Source organism: Coregonus lavaretus (assembly GCF_964263955.1).
Source record: "Coregonus lavaretus genome assembly, chromosome: 22".
NCBI classification, from domain to species: Eukaryota; Metazoa; Chordata; class Actinopteri; order Salmoniformes; family Salmonidae; genus Coregonus; species Coregonus lavaretus.
In genome coordinates, this window is record NC_140009.1 from 43,801,006 (window position 1) to 43,819,136 (window position 18,131).

The 18,131-nt window shown below is 41.8% G+C and overlaps 1 protein-coding gene across 1 annotated transcript in view; it reads left to right on the forward strand.

Moving 5' to 3' along the window:
- The window catches only part of LOC311149965 (tumor protein p73-like), a gene marked incomplete at its 5' end in the record, with an annotated part of 68,627 nt that extends 50,700 nt beyond the window's left edge, over window positions 1-17,927 (forward strand). The window contains 3 exons of the mRNA XM_084187182.1: window positions 2,575-2,710; window positions 3,776-3,869; window positions 16,673-17,927. Coding sequence (XP_084043308.1) covers window positions 2,575-2,710; window positions 3,776-3,869; window positions 16,673-17,059 — 617 coding nt within the window. The 3' untranslated portion in view covers window positions 17,060-17,927. The remainder of the gene's footprint in view (window positions 1-2,574; window positions 2,711-3,775; window positions 3,870-16,672) is intronic.
- Window positions 17,928-18,131: the final 204 nt, after the last annotated feature.

Consider the following 18,131-nt stretch of genomic DNA (forward strand, 5'->3'; position numbering starts at 1 on the left):
CTTCCCAGCCTGGTGCAGGTCTACAATTTTGTTTCTGGTGTCCTTTGACAGCTCTTTGGTCTTGGCCATAGTGGAGTTTGGAGTGTGACTGTTTGAGGTTGTGGACAGGTAACGAGTGGAGGACAGAGGAGCCTCTTAAAGAAGAAGTTACAGGTCTGTGAGAGCCAGAAATCTTGCTTGTTTGTAGGTGACCAAATACTTATTTTCCACAATAATTTGCAAATAAATTAATTAAAAATCCTACAATGTGATTTTCTGGATATTTTTTTCTCAATTTGTCTGTCATAGTTGACGTGTACCTATGATGAAAATTACAGGCCTCTCTCATCTTTTTAAGTGGGAGAACTTGCACAATTGGTGGCTGACTAAATACTTTTTTCCCCCTGTTTATGTGTGATCAGGGGTGTATTCATTCAGCCGATTCTGTTGAAAAAAGTTTCTTAAATGGAAGCAAAAGGAGCAAAACGGGGATAAACATACCTGAATTTGTACAATAGAAATTCTCGTTTGCAACCGTTGGACTAATGATTACACCTTATATCAGCTAGATGCAGGTAAGAGTGTGCAAGGCGGTATTGAATGTCCATGTGTCACTGCCTGTCACCTCAAATTTGGCTACGTTGTATTCATTCATAGGCTAGGTTGTAGCAACCTCATAATGGGTATAGGGAAAATGTTATGTAGTAGCCTAAACCTTTCGTTGTTACATTGAACTTGGTGAATGGAATATGAATGGGAGTCATCCAATATGCTGTAATAGAAGTAAGGCCATGCTCATTAAAAAAAAAATCGTCCTCCCTCATCTTAAACAGCACTGACTGCCACTGGTGAGTGTGTGTGTGTGTGCGTGCACGTGTGCGCACGCATAAACAGTGCCTTCGAAAGTATTCAGATCCCTTGACTTTTTCCACATTTTGTTATGTCACAGCCTTATTCTAAAATTGATTAAATAGTTTTTTTCCCCTCATCACTCTACACACAATACCCCATAATAACAAAGCAAAAATAGGTTTTTAGAAATGTTTGCTAATTTATAAAAAATTAAAAATTAAAATATCACATTTACATAAGTATTCAGACCCTTTACTCAGTACTTTGTTAAAGCACCTTTGGCAGCGATTACAGCATGGAGTCTTCTTGGGTTTGACGCTACAAGCTTAGCACACCTGTATTTAGAGAGTTTCTCAAATTTTTCTCTGCAGATCCTCTCAAGCTCTGTCAGGTTGGATGGGGTGGTTGCTGCACAGCTATTTTCAGGTCTCTCCAGGTGATGTTCAATCGGGTTCATGTCCGGGCTCTGGCTGGGCCACTCAAGGACATTCAGAGACTTGTCCCGAAGCTACTCCTGCTTTGTCTTGGCTGTGTGCTTAGGGTCGTTGTCCTGTTGGATGGTGAACCTTCGTCCCAGTCTGAGGTCCTCAGCGCTCTGGAGCAGGTTTTCATCAAGGATCTCTCTGTACTTTGTCCGTTCATCTTTGCCTCGATCCTGACTAGTCTCCCAGTCCCTGCCGCTGGAAAACATCCCCACAGCATGATGCTGCCACCACCATGCTTCACCGTAGGGATGGTGCCAGGTTTCCTCCAGACGTGACGCTTGGCATTCAGCCCAATGAGTTCAATCTTGGTTTCATCAGACCAGAGAAGTCTTTAGGTGCCTTTTGACAAACTCCAAGCGGGCTGTCATCTGCCTTTTACTGAGGAGTGGCTTCCAGCCTGATTGGTGGAGTGCTGCAGAGATGGTTGTCCTTCTGGAAGGTTCTCCCATCTCCACAGAGGAATTCTGGAGCTCTGTCAGAGTGACCATCGGGTTCTTGGTCACCTCCCTGACCAAGGCCCTTCTCCCCCGATTGCTCAGTTTGGCCGGGCGGCCAGCTCTAGGAAGAGTCTTGGTGGTTCCAAACTTCTTCCATTTAGGAATGATTGAGGCCACTGTGTTCTTGGGGACCTTCAATGCTGCAGAAATGTTTTGGTACCCTTCCCCAGATCAATGCCTCGACACAATCCTGTCTCGGAGCTCTACGGACAATTCCTTCAACCTCATGACTTGGTTTTTGCTCTGACATGCAGTATCAACTGTGTTTGCCTTTTCAAATCATGTCCAATCAATTGAATTTACCACAGGTGGACTCCAATCAAGATGAAGAAACATCTCAAGGATGATCAATGGAAACAGGCTCAATTTCGAGTCTCATAGCAAAGGGTCTGAATACTCATGTAAATAAGGTATTTTTGTTTTTTATTTTTAATACATTTGCCAACATTTCTTACAACCTGTTTTTGCTTTGTCATTATGGGGTATTGTGTGTACATTGATGAGGATCTTTATTTATTTAATCTATTTTAGAATAAGCCTGTAACGTAACAAAATGCAGAAAAACTCAAGGGGTCTGAATACTTTCCGAAGGCACTATGTTTGTTTCTGAAAGCGCTCTCGTTTCATTTCAGAATGTTCGAACGTGGCCAGTCATTAGACGCTACTATGGAAAACCACTGAAAAACCTTGAATGACATCATTCTGAGAACGCTGTCCTGTTGACTGCTCCTATTGATTTGTTCCGGTCCTTTCTCACACAGGTCCCAACATTATCAACAGTCACCACATGCAAACCAACGGTGACATGAACGGGGGACACGGGGGCGTCCAGTCCATGGTGTCCACTTCGCACTACACCCCTCCCCCTCCGTATAACCCTGACCCCAGCCTAGTCAGGTACCTCACCCTCCAATGATACTCCTCTCTCTTTCTCTCCCACTAACAAAAGCCAACAGTCAGAGCCATCTATGATGGATAGATATACCACTAGGACATTTCGGTTTGAGATCTGTGCAGTCGCCATCCTGGCATCAAAAGTTCCTTATATTCTGGTAAGGATTGAAATGGGAATGGCGCTGTCATGACATGTTTGGTGCCAACATGGAGGGTAGTTTTTCTCATCATCCATGGTTTCTCTGTCTACAATATGTCCCAGAGCAGCCTAGAATCATTTGGGTCATATTGTTTCTCTCACAGAGAACACAGCCATTTTCTGAGCCTACTTCAACCATTAACATTTAACTGTATAAAACTGTAGGTAAATGAAAAGAAAAAGTCCACCAAGATTTAATGAGTTGGTTAAATTTACATTACTCCTCAACAAAAGATTGGAAAACACATGCACAATACAAGGGTAATCGGTGTTGGAACATTAAAACCATTTTCATATTTTCCTGATAATCTGTTAATACCATTGCATTGCATTCATATAAAACATAGTTTTTTCATAATGTTACGGATTTCATTTTGCACTGTTTCCTAGACAAATAGCAGCATTAGAATGAACATGGTTATTGTTGTGTACTGTTTTGTACATTAAGCATTTATTTTTATTTTTTTATTGTATGTAGATGAGAATTGTATATTCATTTATTTCTAATAAAGGTTTCAATGAACAAATTGGCTTTTATCAATCACTAATACAATTGCATGCATTTTAATCGAATGAAATGAATAACCACAGGCATAGAGAAATAGTTCGTAATTTATTGTAATATTCTCTGTTCCTTATTGGACAGTAAGCCATCATTTTAGTTTTACGAAAGGTGCAGACTAGCTAATTGCAGGCATTTTTAACCATTTCTTAATGACAGTTAACTGTGGTAGTGGATTTTAATCACATGCAGTAGACAGCAATTAAATGTTTTCTGTGAGTGTCTCCCTACCTTACATTTGGCTGTGTTGGAGTGGACACCAACTCTGGTCTTGAATCTAAATGGCACTGCTTCTCTCTCCACACAGCTTTCTAAACAATCTGGGCTGCCAGAGCTGCATCGACTACTTCACGTCGCAGGGCATGCAGAGTCTCTACCACCTCCAGACTCTGTCCTTAGAGGTAAAAGCCCCATTCACTCACTCGCTCTGTAATTAAGCATGTGTAAATCAATCCAGTCCTGGAGGGAGGGGTCAAGTTTGGTTGGGTCAGTGTGCCTGAGGCCTGAGGTCTCTCGCTCTCGCTCCGCTCTCGCTCTCAATTCAATTCAGTAAATGCTTTATTTGCACGGATGGGTTGTTGCCACTGCTGCCAAAGCAATATATATGAAATATTACATAAATGAACAATATGTTTGAACAACAATAATAATATACACTGAGTGTACAAAACATTAGGAACACCCGCTCTTTCCATGACATAGACTGACCAGGTGAATCCAGTTGAAAGCTATGATCCCATTGATGTCACCTGTTCAATTCACTTCAATCAGTGTAGATGAAGGGAAGGAGACAGGTTAAAGAAGGAGTTTTAAGCATTAAGACAATTGAGACATGGATTGTGTTTGTGTGCCATTCAGAGTGTGAATGGACAAGACAAAATATTTAAGTGCCTTTGAACGGGGTATGGTAGTAGGTGCCAGGCGCACCGGTTTGAGTGTGTCATGAACTGCAATGCTGTTGGGTTTTTCACACTCAACAGTTTCCCGTGTGCATCAGGAATGGTCCACCACCCAAATGACATCCATCCAACTTGACACAACTGTGGGAAGCATTGAAGTCAACATGGTCCAGCATCCCTGTGCAACGCTTTCGACAGCTTGTAGAGTCCATGCCCTGACGAATTGAGGCTGTTCTAATGTTTTGTACACTCAGTGTATATACCACTGTCCCCCACACACCCCACCACCACTTTCCACTTTCCACTACATTGTCCCTAACAGATCCTACACCAGGCCGTCGGCCTGGGAGGCTGGAACACCTTCTCTCAAAACCCCCTGTAGTTCTTCGGCACTAAAATCTCTGACACCCAAAAACGTATTTGCTGCTGCTACTACCAATTCAATCTTCTGGGATTTCCTTTCCATCTGAGCGGTACAATTAATGACCATAGCAATAAACACCAAGAAGCCAACCTTACTAAAGCACAAAGCGTTCGGGTCACTCTGTACTGGCCTACTAGTCACATGGATCCTCTCAGGCTCCCTCACCCTTTGTCCACCATCCTCTGCTTTCCTTACTGCATCAGCATATGATACTTTCTGCACTGCTCTCACCCCAGAAACTTCAACCTGTCTCACTCGCACAGGACATTTCTGATCCCCAGCAACATGGCCACCCTCACAATTGAAACACTCCACTTTTTCCACCGAAACTACACACTCCCGTGTCCCATGCCCTCCTGCACACTTCTCACACCTCAGAATCTCCCTCCTACATACTGCTGCAACATGACCATAAACTTGCCACCTGAAACACTTTAGTGGGTTCGGAACTAAAGCTCTCATGGGATAACTCATATACACTAGCATGACATTATCCGGCAAACACTCTGCATCAAAACTCTGAATGATAGACAGGGTCTCCTCAGTCTCACGCTCGCCACCGGGTGGCTGCGGTTACAGAGTTTCTGTATACCAATTTGCCTAAGCAGCTGCTGTGCTAAGTGCTCCGCTGCCGCTCCCCCCTCCCTGATCGCCTTTGTCTGGTCACTGGTGTAGCCTACAAACTTCATGTTGTACACAAAACTGTTTGAACTATTGCACTCCATGCCTCAGTAAACATAAATGGGATTTCATGTTATTTTATCAGGAGGGGAGTAGGCTACATGCAACTATTGACATGTTTTACACAAAATACATTATCAACATGTTTGTACAAACTTTCCTGTCAGTATTGCAAACAGGCAGTCCAGCGATTTCATGTTCCTCTTAGCTGCTGAGTTACATGCAGCTATTTACTCTCACCACAATATCAGCATATATGGCATAACCATGGCACAGAGCGATGCAAAACGAACTTGTCCATTGTCAGACGCTTTTCACCAGTCCGGATACACACTCTGCTGCCTAGAACATTCGGCAGCCCAGAGTTGGAACGCAGCGAAACACAGACATGCAGTCTAATTAGAGATTGAATGTTATTTTTTCATCATCATTACAAACATTGGTTAAGCTACGTAGGGGGCAGACAGGCAGTCAAGTAGTGTTCTTTTTTCAGAAACTACGATTTGGCAGCAACTATAAAGATTAGCCTACATCATCACACAAAACGCTGAATGTTTTTTATCCAAAGTGTTGGGACTGTGTCCTGCTTGTGCGACTGTATCCGTTACAGCAGACAGACAGAGAAGGTTGTAGCCTTCATAATATATGTTTTGGAATGTTCGTTCAAATCGTTGCAGGTTTTTATTTCAGCTGTTCAGAAATATGAGGCAGAGTCATGGTTCAGAAGAGGGTGAGTAAAGAGTGACACGTGAAGGGAGGAGGAGTGCGTGCTCAGTCCCCTCCTGTACTCCCTGTTCACCCATGACTGCATGGCCATGCACGATTCCAACACCATCATTAAGTTTGCCAACGACCCAACAGTGGTAGGCCTGATCACCGACAACGATGAGACAGCTGCACCATCGAGAGCATCCTGACTGGTTGCATCACCGCCTGGTATGGCAACTGCTCGGCCTCCGACCGCAAGGCACTACAGAGGGTAGTGCGTACGGCCCAGTACATCACTGGGGCGAAGCTTCCTGCCATCCAGGACCTCTATCCCAGGCGGTGTCAGAGGAAGGCCTCAAAATTGTCAAAGACTCCAGCCACCCTAGTCATAGACTGTTCTCTCTGCTACCGCACGGCAAGCGGTACCGGAGTGCCAAGTCTAGGTCCAAAAGACTTCTCAACAGCTTCTACCCCCAAGCCATAAGACTCCTGAACAGCTAATCATGGCTACCCAGACTATTTGCACTGCCCCCCACCCCCCACCCCCACCCCATCTTTTTACGCTGCTGCTACTCTGTTAATAATTTAAGTATTGTCACTTTAACTCTACCCACATGTACATATTACCTCAACTACCTCAACTAGCCGGTGCCCCCGCACATTGACTCTGCACCGGTACCCCCCCTGTATATATAGCCTCCCTACTGTTATTTTATTTTACTTCTGCTCTTTTTTTCTCAACACTTTTTTGTTGTTGTTTTATTTTACTTTTTTTATTAAAAGATAAATGCATTGTTGGTTAAGGGCTGTAAGTAAGCATTTCACTGTAATGTCTACACCTGTTGTATTCGGCACATGTGGCCAATAAAATGTGGTTTGATTTGATTTGATCTTAAGCTTTAAAGGGATACTTCAGTTTACAATCCAGGGTTATGCCAAGCAGTTTAGTCACCTCAACTTGCTCAATTTCCACATTATTTATTACAAGATTTAGTTGAGGTTTAGGGTTTAGTGAATGATTTGTCCCAAATACAATGCTTTAAGTTTTGGAAATATTTAGGACTAACTTATTCCTTGCCACCCATTCTGAAACTAACTGCAGCTCTTTGTTAAGTGTTGCAGTCATTTTAGTCACTGTAGTAGCTCATGTGTATAGTGTTGAGTCATCCACATACATAGACACACTGGCTTTACTCAGAGCCAGTGGCATGTCGTTAGTAAGGATTGCAAAAAGTAAGGGGCCTAGACAGCTGCCCTGGGGAATTCCTGATTCTACCTGGATTATGTTGGAGAGGTTTCCATTAAAGAATACCCTCTGTGTTCTGTTAGACAGGTAACTCTTTATCCACAATATAGCAGTGGGTGTAAAGCCATACGTTTTTCCAGCAGCAAACTATGATCAATAATGTCAAAAGACGCACTGAAGTCTAACAAAACAGCCCCCACAACCTTTTTATCATCAATTTCTCTCAGCCAATCATCAGTCAATTTTGTAAGTGTTGTGCTTGTTGAATATCCTTCCCTATAAGCGTGCTGAACGTCTGTTGTCAATTTGTTTACTGTAAAATAGCATTGTATCTGGTCAATCACCATTTTTTCCAAAACTTTACTAAGGGTTGGTAACAGGCTGTGATGAATGAGCCATCTGATTCAATGAATGATGGAGCTGAGTTTGCCTTTTTGAATGATGGAGCTGAGTTTGCTCCAAAGACTTTTGCTATCATTCTTTATGTAATTTACCTTTGTTTCATAGTGTAGTTTCTTCTGCTTTTTATTCAGTTTAGTCACATGATTTCTCAATTTGCAGTACGTTTGCCAATCGGTTGTGCAGCCAGACTTGTTTGCCATTCCTTTTGCCTCATCCCTGTCAACCATACCATTTTTCAATTCCTCATCAATCCACTGGGATTTAACATTTTTTACAGTCATTTTCTTAATGCTTATTAGTAACTGGGATAAGCAATTTCATAAATGTGTCAAGTGCAACGTCTGTTTGCTCCTCATTACACACCACGGACCAACAAATATTATTATCAACAACATAGGAATCACTACAAAAATTATTGTATGAACTCTTATACACTATATTAGGCCCAGCCTTTGGAACTTTGGTTTTCCTAGATATGGCTACTATATTGTGATCACTACATCCAATGGATCTGGATACTGCTTTCAAGCACATTTCTGAAGCATTCGTAAAGATGTGATCAATACATGTGATGATTTCATTCCTATGCTGTTTGTAACTACGCTGGTAGGTTGACTGATAACCTGAACCAGGCACTGGTTACAGTTTGAAGCTTTTTCTTGAGTGGGCAGCTTGATGAAAGCCAGTCAATATTTAAATCACCCAGAAAATATACCTCTCTGTTGATATCACATACATTATCAAGAATTTCACACATGTTATCCAGATACTGACTGTTAGCACTTGTTGGTCTAATGCAGATTTCCACAAGAACGGGCTTTAGTTGAGGCAGATGAACCTGTAGCCATATTACTTCAACAGTATTTAACATGAGATCCTCTCTAATCTTAACAGGAATGTGGTTCTGAATATGAATATCAACACCTCCACCACTGGCATTTCTGTATTTTCTGTAAATGTTATAACCTTGTATTGCTACCACTGTATCATCAAATGTATTGTATTTATATTAGTGCAGGGTGAGCTGCACACAGTGGACTTCCTACTAGGGCACACCGCCTCAGTGCTAACAGCATAAATCTGGTTCATAGGCACATGATTGCTGCATACAATAGTTGTTGGATCAGCAGAGTCATTCAGGGCAGTTGGAAGGACATCAATTAGATTACTTACATTGTGTCTACCAATGCCCCTGGTATAATGTACCTTTGCTAAAGCATTATGATGACTCAGCGACACAATGGTAGGGATTAACTGAGCTGGGCTTGGGTCATTGCCAAGTCATTGTCTCAGTGCAGCCTTATAATGTTGTGCAAGGATCCAGGAACCCAAATGATTTGGGTGGATCCCATCCTCCTTATAAAACGTGTTTTGTTTCCAAAAGGTATCGAAATTGTCAACAAAAGTTACACCCATTGACCTGCAATAATCACGTAGCCAGTTGTGAAGAGAAAGAATCCTGCTAAAGCGTTCAATGTCACGATTCAGAGGGCACAGGGCCAGATATGATGGGTATTTTATTAGTGTCTAGCAGAGAGTCAATCAGCTCTTTGAAATCCAGTTTCAACTGATCAGAGCTGCCCTTCATAATGTCATTATAACCCACATGGACTACGATAGAATCGTTGTCCAAGTCCTGGCGTAGTACATTCGGGAGCAGCTTAGTAATGTAATTTACTCGAACTCCGGGATTGGACATTTTTTTTGCACCGGGAACAGTCACATTTCTTACCATGGAGTTGCCCAAAATCATGGCTGGCTAGAAAGACGAGGAAATCCGCCCACTCCCACGCTTCACAGGATGGTGCAGGCCTCCGACAGATCCAGAGCAGGGACGCAAGGTTGCTGACGTCGACTTCGAAATCGTAGGGGAAGGAGTAGGCACAGCGGCCGCAGAAACAGGTACCCCCAGTGACGAAGGTACAGGAAGATCAGGCCACAGGGCAGCGAAACTATTGGTTGTTTGTATCCGCTCAGGGCCTCTCTTGGGAGAGTAAACCGCTTTGCAGGAGGCTGCTGTCTTCGGCTTCCATGGCTCGTGACATGCGACCATCGTTGATTGCCATGCTCGTCTTGCTGTGCTACTTCGACTCCACTATCAGATGGGGGGGGAAAGGCTGGCGATGGCTCCCCTGGCGAACGAACTCCGGGCAACACCGGCGGTCGGATAACGACAAACGACAAAACTGAGATGCATCCAACATGCGTGAATGCTGTCCAGCCACCGGCGTAGAAAAGGTAAGCATTCCAATCTGCGTTTTCCCCAGTTTCTTACATAGGCTGGCTACCTGTGTGATCAAGGAAGCCACCTCAAGCCTATAATCCTCGCCAAGCAAACAATTGCCGCAATGGAACTCTGAGTAATCTAGTTTGTCCTGAAACAAAGTGTAGTAGATACAGCGCTAGGAAACTGTTAATTTACTTCTCCAGACAAAGACGGCTCCATTGGAAAACTCATCTGGGACTAACTTCATTATCTTGCTGGCTAACGTTAGCAGCTTAGCTAGGTTAGCGGCTCTTTCAAGCAGACTTTAACCTGTCAGTTAAGTGGTATTCCGGGACAATAAATAGTGGTCCTAGCTGTTATAAGCTAACCACATCGTGGAATCCATGCAAAAACAAATTCGGTATTTATGTTTAACAAAGATTGGTTTTGTTTTAGTTAAAATAACAAACCGAGTGTTTCCAGTTCATCTGACTGGGTAAGTAGATAAAGGGCCATTGCCAAAATCCTGACGTATCCGTTTAATACCCCATAGAGTCGATTGACACACTGGTGCCTCAATCTAAGTAACATAATAAAAACATCCAAATCACAACACGTCAGTTTAAGCTAGAGACATATTTTTTGCATGGGCTGCATCTATATCCACTTCATTCGCCTCCGTATCTGCGGTGGAAGGTGGCCGAGCTACAGCGGTGTTTGTCAGACTATGACCACTCTATGGAAAAAGTAGGCTCTCACAAATATGATGCTGTTCTCGGTTCTGTTCTACGACTGCCACAAGTGTCACGGGATTCGTCTGAATGTAAACGTTAAAAAGAAAAATGGAGTATGGAGGTACAGTTGAAGTCGGAAGTTTACATACACCTTAGCCAATTACATTTAAACTCAGTTTTTCACAATTCCTGACATTTAATCCTAGTAAAAATTCCCTGTCTTAGGTCAGTTAGGATCACCACTTTATTTTAAGAATGTGAAATGTCAGAATAATAGTAGAGAGAATGATTTATTTCAGCTTTTATTTCTTTCATCACATTCCCAGTGGGTCAGAAGTTTACATACACTCAATTAGTATTCAAAACGTTTCGGGTAGCCTTCCACAAGTTTCCACAATAAGTTGGGTGAATTTTGGCCCATTCCTCCTGACAGAGCTGGTGTAACTGAATCAGGTTTGTAGGCCTCCTTGCTCGCGCACGCTTTTTCAGTTCTGCCCACGCATTTTCTATAGGATTGAGGTCAGGGCTTTGTGATGGCCACTCCAACTTTGTTGTCCTTAAGCCATTTTGCCACAACTTTGGAAATATACTTGGGGTCATTGTCCATTTGGAAGACCAATTTGCTACCAATTTTTAACTTCCTGACTGATGACTTGAGATGTTGCTTCAAGATATCCACATCATTTTCCTTCCTCCTGATGCCATTTATTTTGTGAAGTGCACCAGTCCCTTCTGCAGCAAAGCACCCCCACAGCATGATGCTGCCACCCCCGTGCTTCACGGTTGGGATGGTGTTCTTCAGCTTGCAAGCACGCCCTTTTCCCTCCAAACATAACGATGGTCATTATGGCCAAACAGTTCTATTTTTGTTTCATCAGACCAGAGGACATTTCTCCAAGAAGTATGATCTTTGTCCCCATGTGCAGTTGCAAACCGTAGTCTGGCTTTTTTATGGTGGTTTTGGAGCAGTGGCTTCTTCCTTGCTGAGCGGCCTTTCAGGTTATGTCGATATAGGACTAGTTTTACTGTGGATATAGATACTTTTGTACCTGTTTCCTCCAGCATCTTCACAAGGTCTTTTGCTGTTGTTCTGGGATTGATTTGCACTTTTCGCACCAAAGTACGTTCTTCTCTAGGAGACAGAACGCGTCTCCTTCCTGAGCAGTATAACGGCTGCGTGTCCCCTGGTGTTTATTCTTCTGTACTATTGTTTATACAAATGAACGTGGTACCTTCAGTCATTTGTAAATTGCTCCCAAGGATGAACCAGTCTTGGGGAGGTCTACAATTTCTTTTCTGAGGTCTTGGCTGATTTATTTCGATTTTCCCATGATGTCAAGCAAAGAGGCACTGAGTTTGAAGGTAGGCCTTGAAATACATCCACAGATACACCTCCAATTGACTGAAATGATGTCAATTAGCCTATCAGAAGCTTCTAAAGCCATGACATCATTTTCTGGAATTTTCCAAGCTGTTTAAAGGCACAGTCAACTTAGTGTATTTAAACTTATGACCCACTGGAATTGTGATACAGTGAAATAATCTGTAAACAATTGTTGGAAAAATTACTTGTGTCATGCACAAAGTAGATGTCCTAACCAACTTGCCAAAAATATAGTTTGTTAACAAGAAATTTGTGGAGTGATTGAAAAACTAGTTTTAATGACTCCAACCTAAGTGTATGTACAGTGAGGGAAAAAAGTATTTGATCCCCTGCTGATTTTGTTCGTTTGCCCACTGACAAAGACATGATCAGTCTATAATTTTAATGGTAGGTTTATTTGAACAGTGAGAGACAGAATAACAACAACAAAAAAACAGAAAAATGCATGTCAAAAATGTTATAAATTGATTTGCATTTTAATGATGGAAATAAGTATTTGACACCTCTGCAAAACATGACTTAGTACTTGGTGGCAAAACCCTTGTTGGCAATCACAGAGGTCAGACGTTTCTTGTAGTTGGCCACCAGGTTTGCACACATCTCAGGAGGGATTTTGTCCCACTCCTCTTTGCAGATCTTCTCCAAGTCATTAAGGTTTCGAGGCTGACATTTGGCAACTCGAACCTTCAGCTCCCTCCACAGATTTTCTATGGGATTATGGTCATGAGACTAGCTAGGCCACTCCAGGACCTTAATGTGCTTCTTCTTGAGCCACTCCTTTGTTGCCTTGGCCGTGTGTTTTGGGTCACTGTCATGCTGGAATACCCATCCACAACCCACTTTCAATGCCCTGGCTGAGGGAAGGAGGTTCTCACCGAAGATTTGATGGTATATGGCCCCGTCCATCGTCCCTTTGATGCGGTGAAGTTGTCCTGTCCCCTTAATAGAAAAACATCCCCAAAACAGAATGTTTCCACCTCCATGTTTGACGGTGGGGATGGTGTTCTTGGGGTCATAGGCAGCATTCCTCCTCCTCCAAACACGGTGATTTGAGTTGATGCCAAAGAGCTCGATTTTGGTCTCATCTGACCACAACACTTTCACCCAGTTCTCATCTGAATCATTCAGATGTTCATTGGCAAACTTCAGACGGGCCTGTATATGTGCTTTCTTGAGCAGGGGGACCTTGCGGGCGCTGCAGGATTTCAGTCCTTCACGGCGTAGTGTGTTACCAATTGTTTTCTTGGTGACTATGGTCCCAGTTGCCTTGAGATCATTGACAAGATCCTCCCGTGTAGTTCTGGGCTGATTCCTCACCGTTCTCATGATCATTGCAACTCCACGAGGTGAGATCTTACATGGAGCCCCAGGCCGAGGGAGATTGACAGGTCTTTTGTTTTTCTTCCATTTGTGAATAATTGCACCAACTGTTGTCACCTTCTCACCAAGCTGCTTGGCGATGGTCTTGTAGCCCATTTCAGCCTTGTGTAGGTCTACAATCTTGTCGCTGACATCCTTGGAGAGCTCTTTGGTCTTGACCATGGTGGAGAGTTTGGAATCTGATTGATTGATTGCTTCTGTGGACAGGTGTCTTTTATACAGGTAACAAGCTGAGATTAGGAGCACTCCCTTTAAGAGTGTGCTCCTAATCTCAGCTCGTTACCTGTATAAAAGACACCTGGGAGCCAGAAATCTTTCTGATTGAGAGTAGGTCAAATATTTATTTCTCTCAATAAAATGTAAATCAATTTATTACATTTTTGACATGCGTTTTTCTGGATTTTTTTGTTGTTATTCTGTCTCTCACTGTTCAAATAAACCTACCAGTGGGCAAACGTACAAAATCAGCAGGGGATCAAATACTAGTTCTGTGCCTACCAAAAAAAGGGATTAAATATGTGTAAAAAAATATATATCATAATATTTCCAGAGCTTTCTTATATCTCCTAGATATAGGACAGACAGTTCAAAGCATTGTTCCTTGTGATAAAAAATGGTACTGTCTTTTTTGCCATTTATTTATGAATGTGTTATTTAGTGCCAAATTCTATATTTTATCAAATATTTGTTATATATTTTTTGGGAATAGCTAAAGGGGTCCTAAAATTCTATCTCTAATAGCTAAATGATCCATATATTACCATCTTAAAACAATTCCATATGTCAACTTAGAACTCGGCATGGGCGAAAACTCCTTATCCGTAGCCACTGCCTTTTTTAATAGAATGACAAGGTCACTTCTGGTGACTTTTTAAAAAGACATTCTACTCCAAAATGCATGAAATGTGTATTATGTTGACACTATCTGAAATATAATTGATGTGCACCACTGCACTGTAGGGAGATGAGGAGCAAGCGGTAGCTCATGGCTCTCATTCGCGCCACTGCTCGCTCTGTTTGCTACAAATATACGTTGTAACTTGCCATTTTTCATTAAGTTAGGTCTAACTTTCAATACCGTCTTATCCATATGAGCTACAGATCTACAGACAAGTGCATTGGGTTCCTTTACCTCTATTATGAAAGGTACACCTTTAATTTTTCTGAAAATTCCTCCCCTTTGAGTATCTATGTATCCTATTACAGCTGAAGTAATTTTTTCACGTACATATTTCATTTTCAATAGTTTCTTAACCAAATGACATATACCTGTAAAGCCACTTGATGTTAGGTCACAGTCCTCCCTCCTCCATAGTATAGGCTATCCATTAGAATTTCAATTTTCCATTGCACTGATTTTCTAAGAATATTTTAAGTTATGGGTCTTCTTTTCAATACCTCACTGTCTATATGAGCTACATATCTACAAAAAAAAGTGTGGTGGGTTCCGTTACCTCTCTTATGAAATGTACAGGTTTTATTTTCTCAAAATTCCTCCTCAGCTAAGTCACATACAGATCTACATTGCCTTGAGAAAGTATTCACACCCCTTTATTTTTTCCACATTTTGTTGTTACATCCTGAATTTTTTGTAACTCGCCTACACACAATACCCCATATGTCAACGTGGAATTATGCTTTTCAAAATGTTTGCAAATTAATTAAAAATGAAAACCTGAAATGTCTTGAGTCAATAACTTTCAACCGCTTTGTTGTGGCAAGCCTAAATATGTTCAGGAGTAAAAATTTGCTTAACAAGTCACATAAGTTGCATGTACTCACTCCGTGTGCAATTAAAATTATTTTTGAATGACTACCTTATCTCTGTACCCACACATACAAATATTTGTAAGGTCCCTCAGTCAAGCAGTGAATTTCAAACACAGATTCAACCACAAAGACCAGGGAGGTTTTTCAATGCCTCTCAAAGAAGGCACCTCTTGGTTATAAAAATGTATTTACACAGGCAGACACTGAATATCCGTTTGAGCATGGTGAAGTTATTATTACACTTTGGATGTGATACAGTGAAATAATCTGTAAACAATTGTTGGAAAAATTACTTGTGTCATGCACAAAGTAGATGTCCTAACCGACTTGCCAAAAATATAGTTTGTTAACAAGAAATTTGTGGAGTGATTGAAAAACTAGTTTTAATGACTCCAACCTACGTGTATGTACAGTGAGGGAAAAAAGTATTTGATCCCCTGCTGATTTTGTTCGTTTGCCCACTGACAAAGACATGATCAGTCTATAATTTTAATGGTAGGTTTATTTGAACAGTGAGAGACAGAAAAAATGGTAAAGTGGTTATCCCACTGGCTATAGGGTGAATGCACCAATTTGTGAGTCGCTCTGGATAAGAGCGTCTGCTAAATGACGTAAATGTGCCCTTGAGCAAGGCACTTAACCCTAATTGCTCCTGTAAGTCGCTCTGGATAAGAGCGTCTGCTAAATGACTAAAATGTAATGTAATGAAACTGCTCAGGGATTTCACCATGAGGCCAATGGTGATTTAAAAAAAGTTACAGAGTTTAATGGCTGTGATAGGAGAAAACTGAGGATGGAACAACAACATTGTAATTACTCCACAATACTAACCTAATTGACAGAGTGAAAAGAATGAAGCCTGTACAAAAAATAAATATTCCAAAATATGCATCCTGTTTTCAACAAGGCACTAAAGTAATACTGCAAAATATGTGGCAAAGCAATTATATTTTTGTCCTGAATACAAAGAGTTATGTTTGGGGCAAAAACAATACAAAACATTACTACGTACCACTCTCCGTATTTTTACTGCAACAGCATCCCCCAAAAAAATCAGCAGCTAATTTTCTTCTTCTAAAATGTAAAAGAAAAGTAGTACAAGTAGCAAAAATGTTTTTCTCAGCTATTTGATAGCCTTTTCTGTTTTAGCTTAATAGCTAGCTTGAAAATTAGCTTGAAAAGTAACTATAGTTTTAGCTATAGTTTTCTCTCTGTCTCTACCATTCACTCTCCTACTTTCTTTCTCTCACTCTCTACGTCTTTACCATCTTCCATCTTTTCTTTTCTCTCTGTCTCCCATTCTGTTAATATTTTCATTTTCTCATCTCTCTCTCTCTCTCTCTCTCTCTCTCCTCACCCCACCCCTCTAGGACCTGGGTGCTCTGAAGATCCCCGAGCAGTTCCGCCTGGCCATTTGGCGGGGACTGCAGGACATGAAGCAGGGGGGCGGGTTTGGACCTCAACCCCCTTCCCACCATCACCACAACAACTACAGCCAGCAGCTCCTCCGCTCCAGCAGCAATGTGGCCATCGTCCCCGGTGGCGAGCTACAGCGCCAGCGCATCATGGAGGCTGTGCACTTCCGCGTGCGCCACACCATCACCATCCCATCCAACCGCCCGGGAGGCGGGCCACAGGCAGTCGCATCTGCGGCAGACGAGTGGGCCGACTTCGGCTTTGACATGCCCGACTGCAAAGTGTCGTGCAGCAGCAAGCACTCCGTCAAGGAGGAGTTCATGGAGAGCGACATCCGCTGAGAGAGAGAGACATAGAGGGAGAGAAAGAGAACAGGACTCTTGTGTTCAATAAGAGAGAGAGGGAGAGAGAGGAATAGAGGGAGAGAGAGTGATTACTTTTCTGTTCTGACATTCATCAGTGCTCTGGTTTGGTGTTGTTTGTTTTTTGTATATTACTTTGCAGGGGCTGAGGACAAACAATATGTAGCGCCTTTTTTGTGTGTTTTTTTTTTTTGTGGGCCTTTCCAATGTTTCATTGTACTCGTGTTCCATTCAAGAGATAGAGACTGAGATGACACTATTATAAAACATTGGATTCTATTAGACGATTTTGTAACTACATAACAACCATATCTGTCTCGGCTGTAACTCTGGACTGTGCTATTGACACAATGGCATGGTGAGGAGCCCATTGTGCAGCTGATCAACCATGATGTTTCTGGAGACATTGACGCTTCGATGTGGTCCTCTGCTACAGACCAAGCATGCTGACACACATCTTTAGTTAACTCCACATTCACACCACATTTACCTTTATATAACTAAGTTAGTACAGTTTACAAACTCAGTTGACATAGTCACAACTAAGTCAGTACAGAGAGCCTAAAACAGAAATTTTTACAATGTCATCTTTTTGGCTAAATTCCGTTTCCTTTGAACAAGCCATCATATACCTGTACTCAATTAGATCTAAGTGGACTTATTTATTGTTTTTGTTTTGTTGTAAATATGTACATATGTTCTGTAAAATGTTGTATTAGATTTGTCGTCAAATTAAAAAGGTTAACGTGTATTTCGATTCCTTAAGGTATAACTGTTAAAAAAGACTGATGTATAGAGTTTCAATTTAAAATTAAAATGTAGTACATACGCGAGTGTATCAAAACATGGTCACGATCATCGTATTGTGTTTATTCTCTATCACTCCTGAGTCAGAGCATCGTAGTTACATATCGGAAGCACACATTTATCTTACATTTCAAACCCACTAACACTTTGTTTTGATCGGTGGGCAACTCGTACTATCTGAGTCTAGTATCTATAGTAGTTTATGTATTGCATCTACGAAATGATTCTCTCCTGTGTCACATTG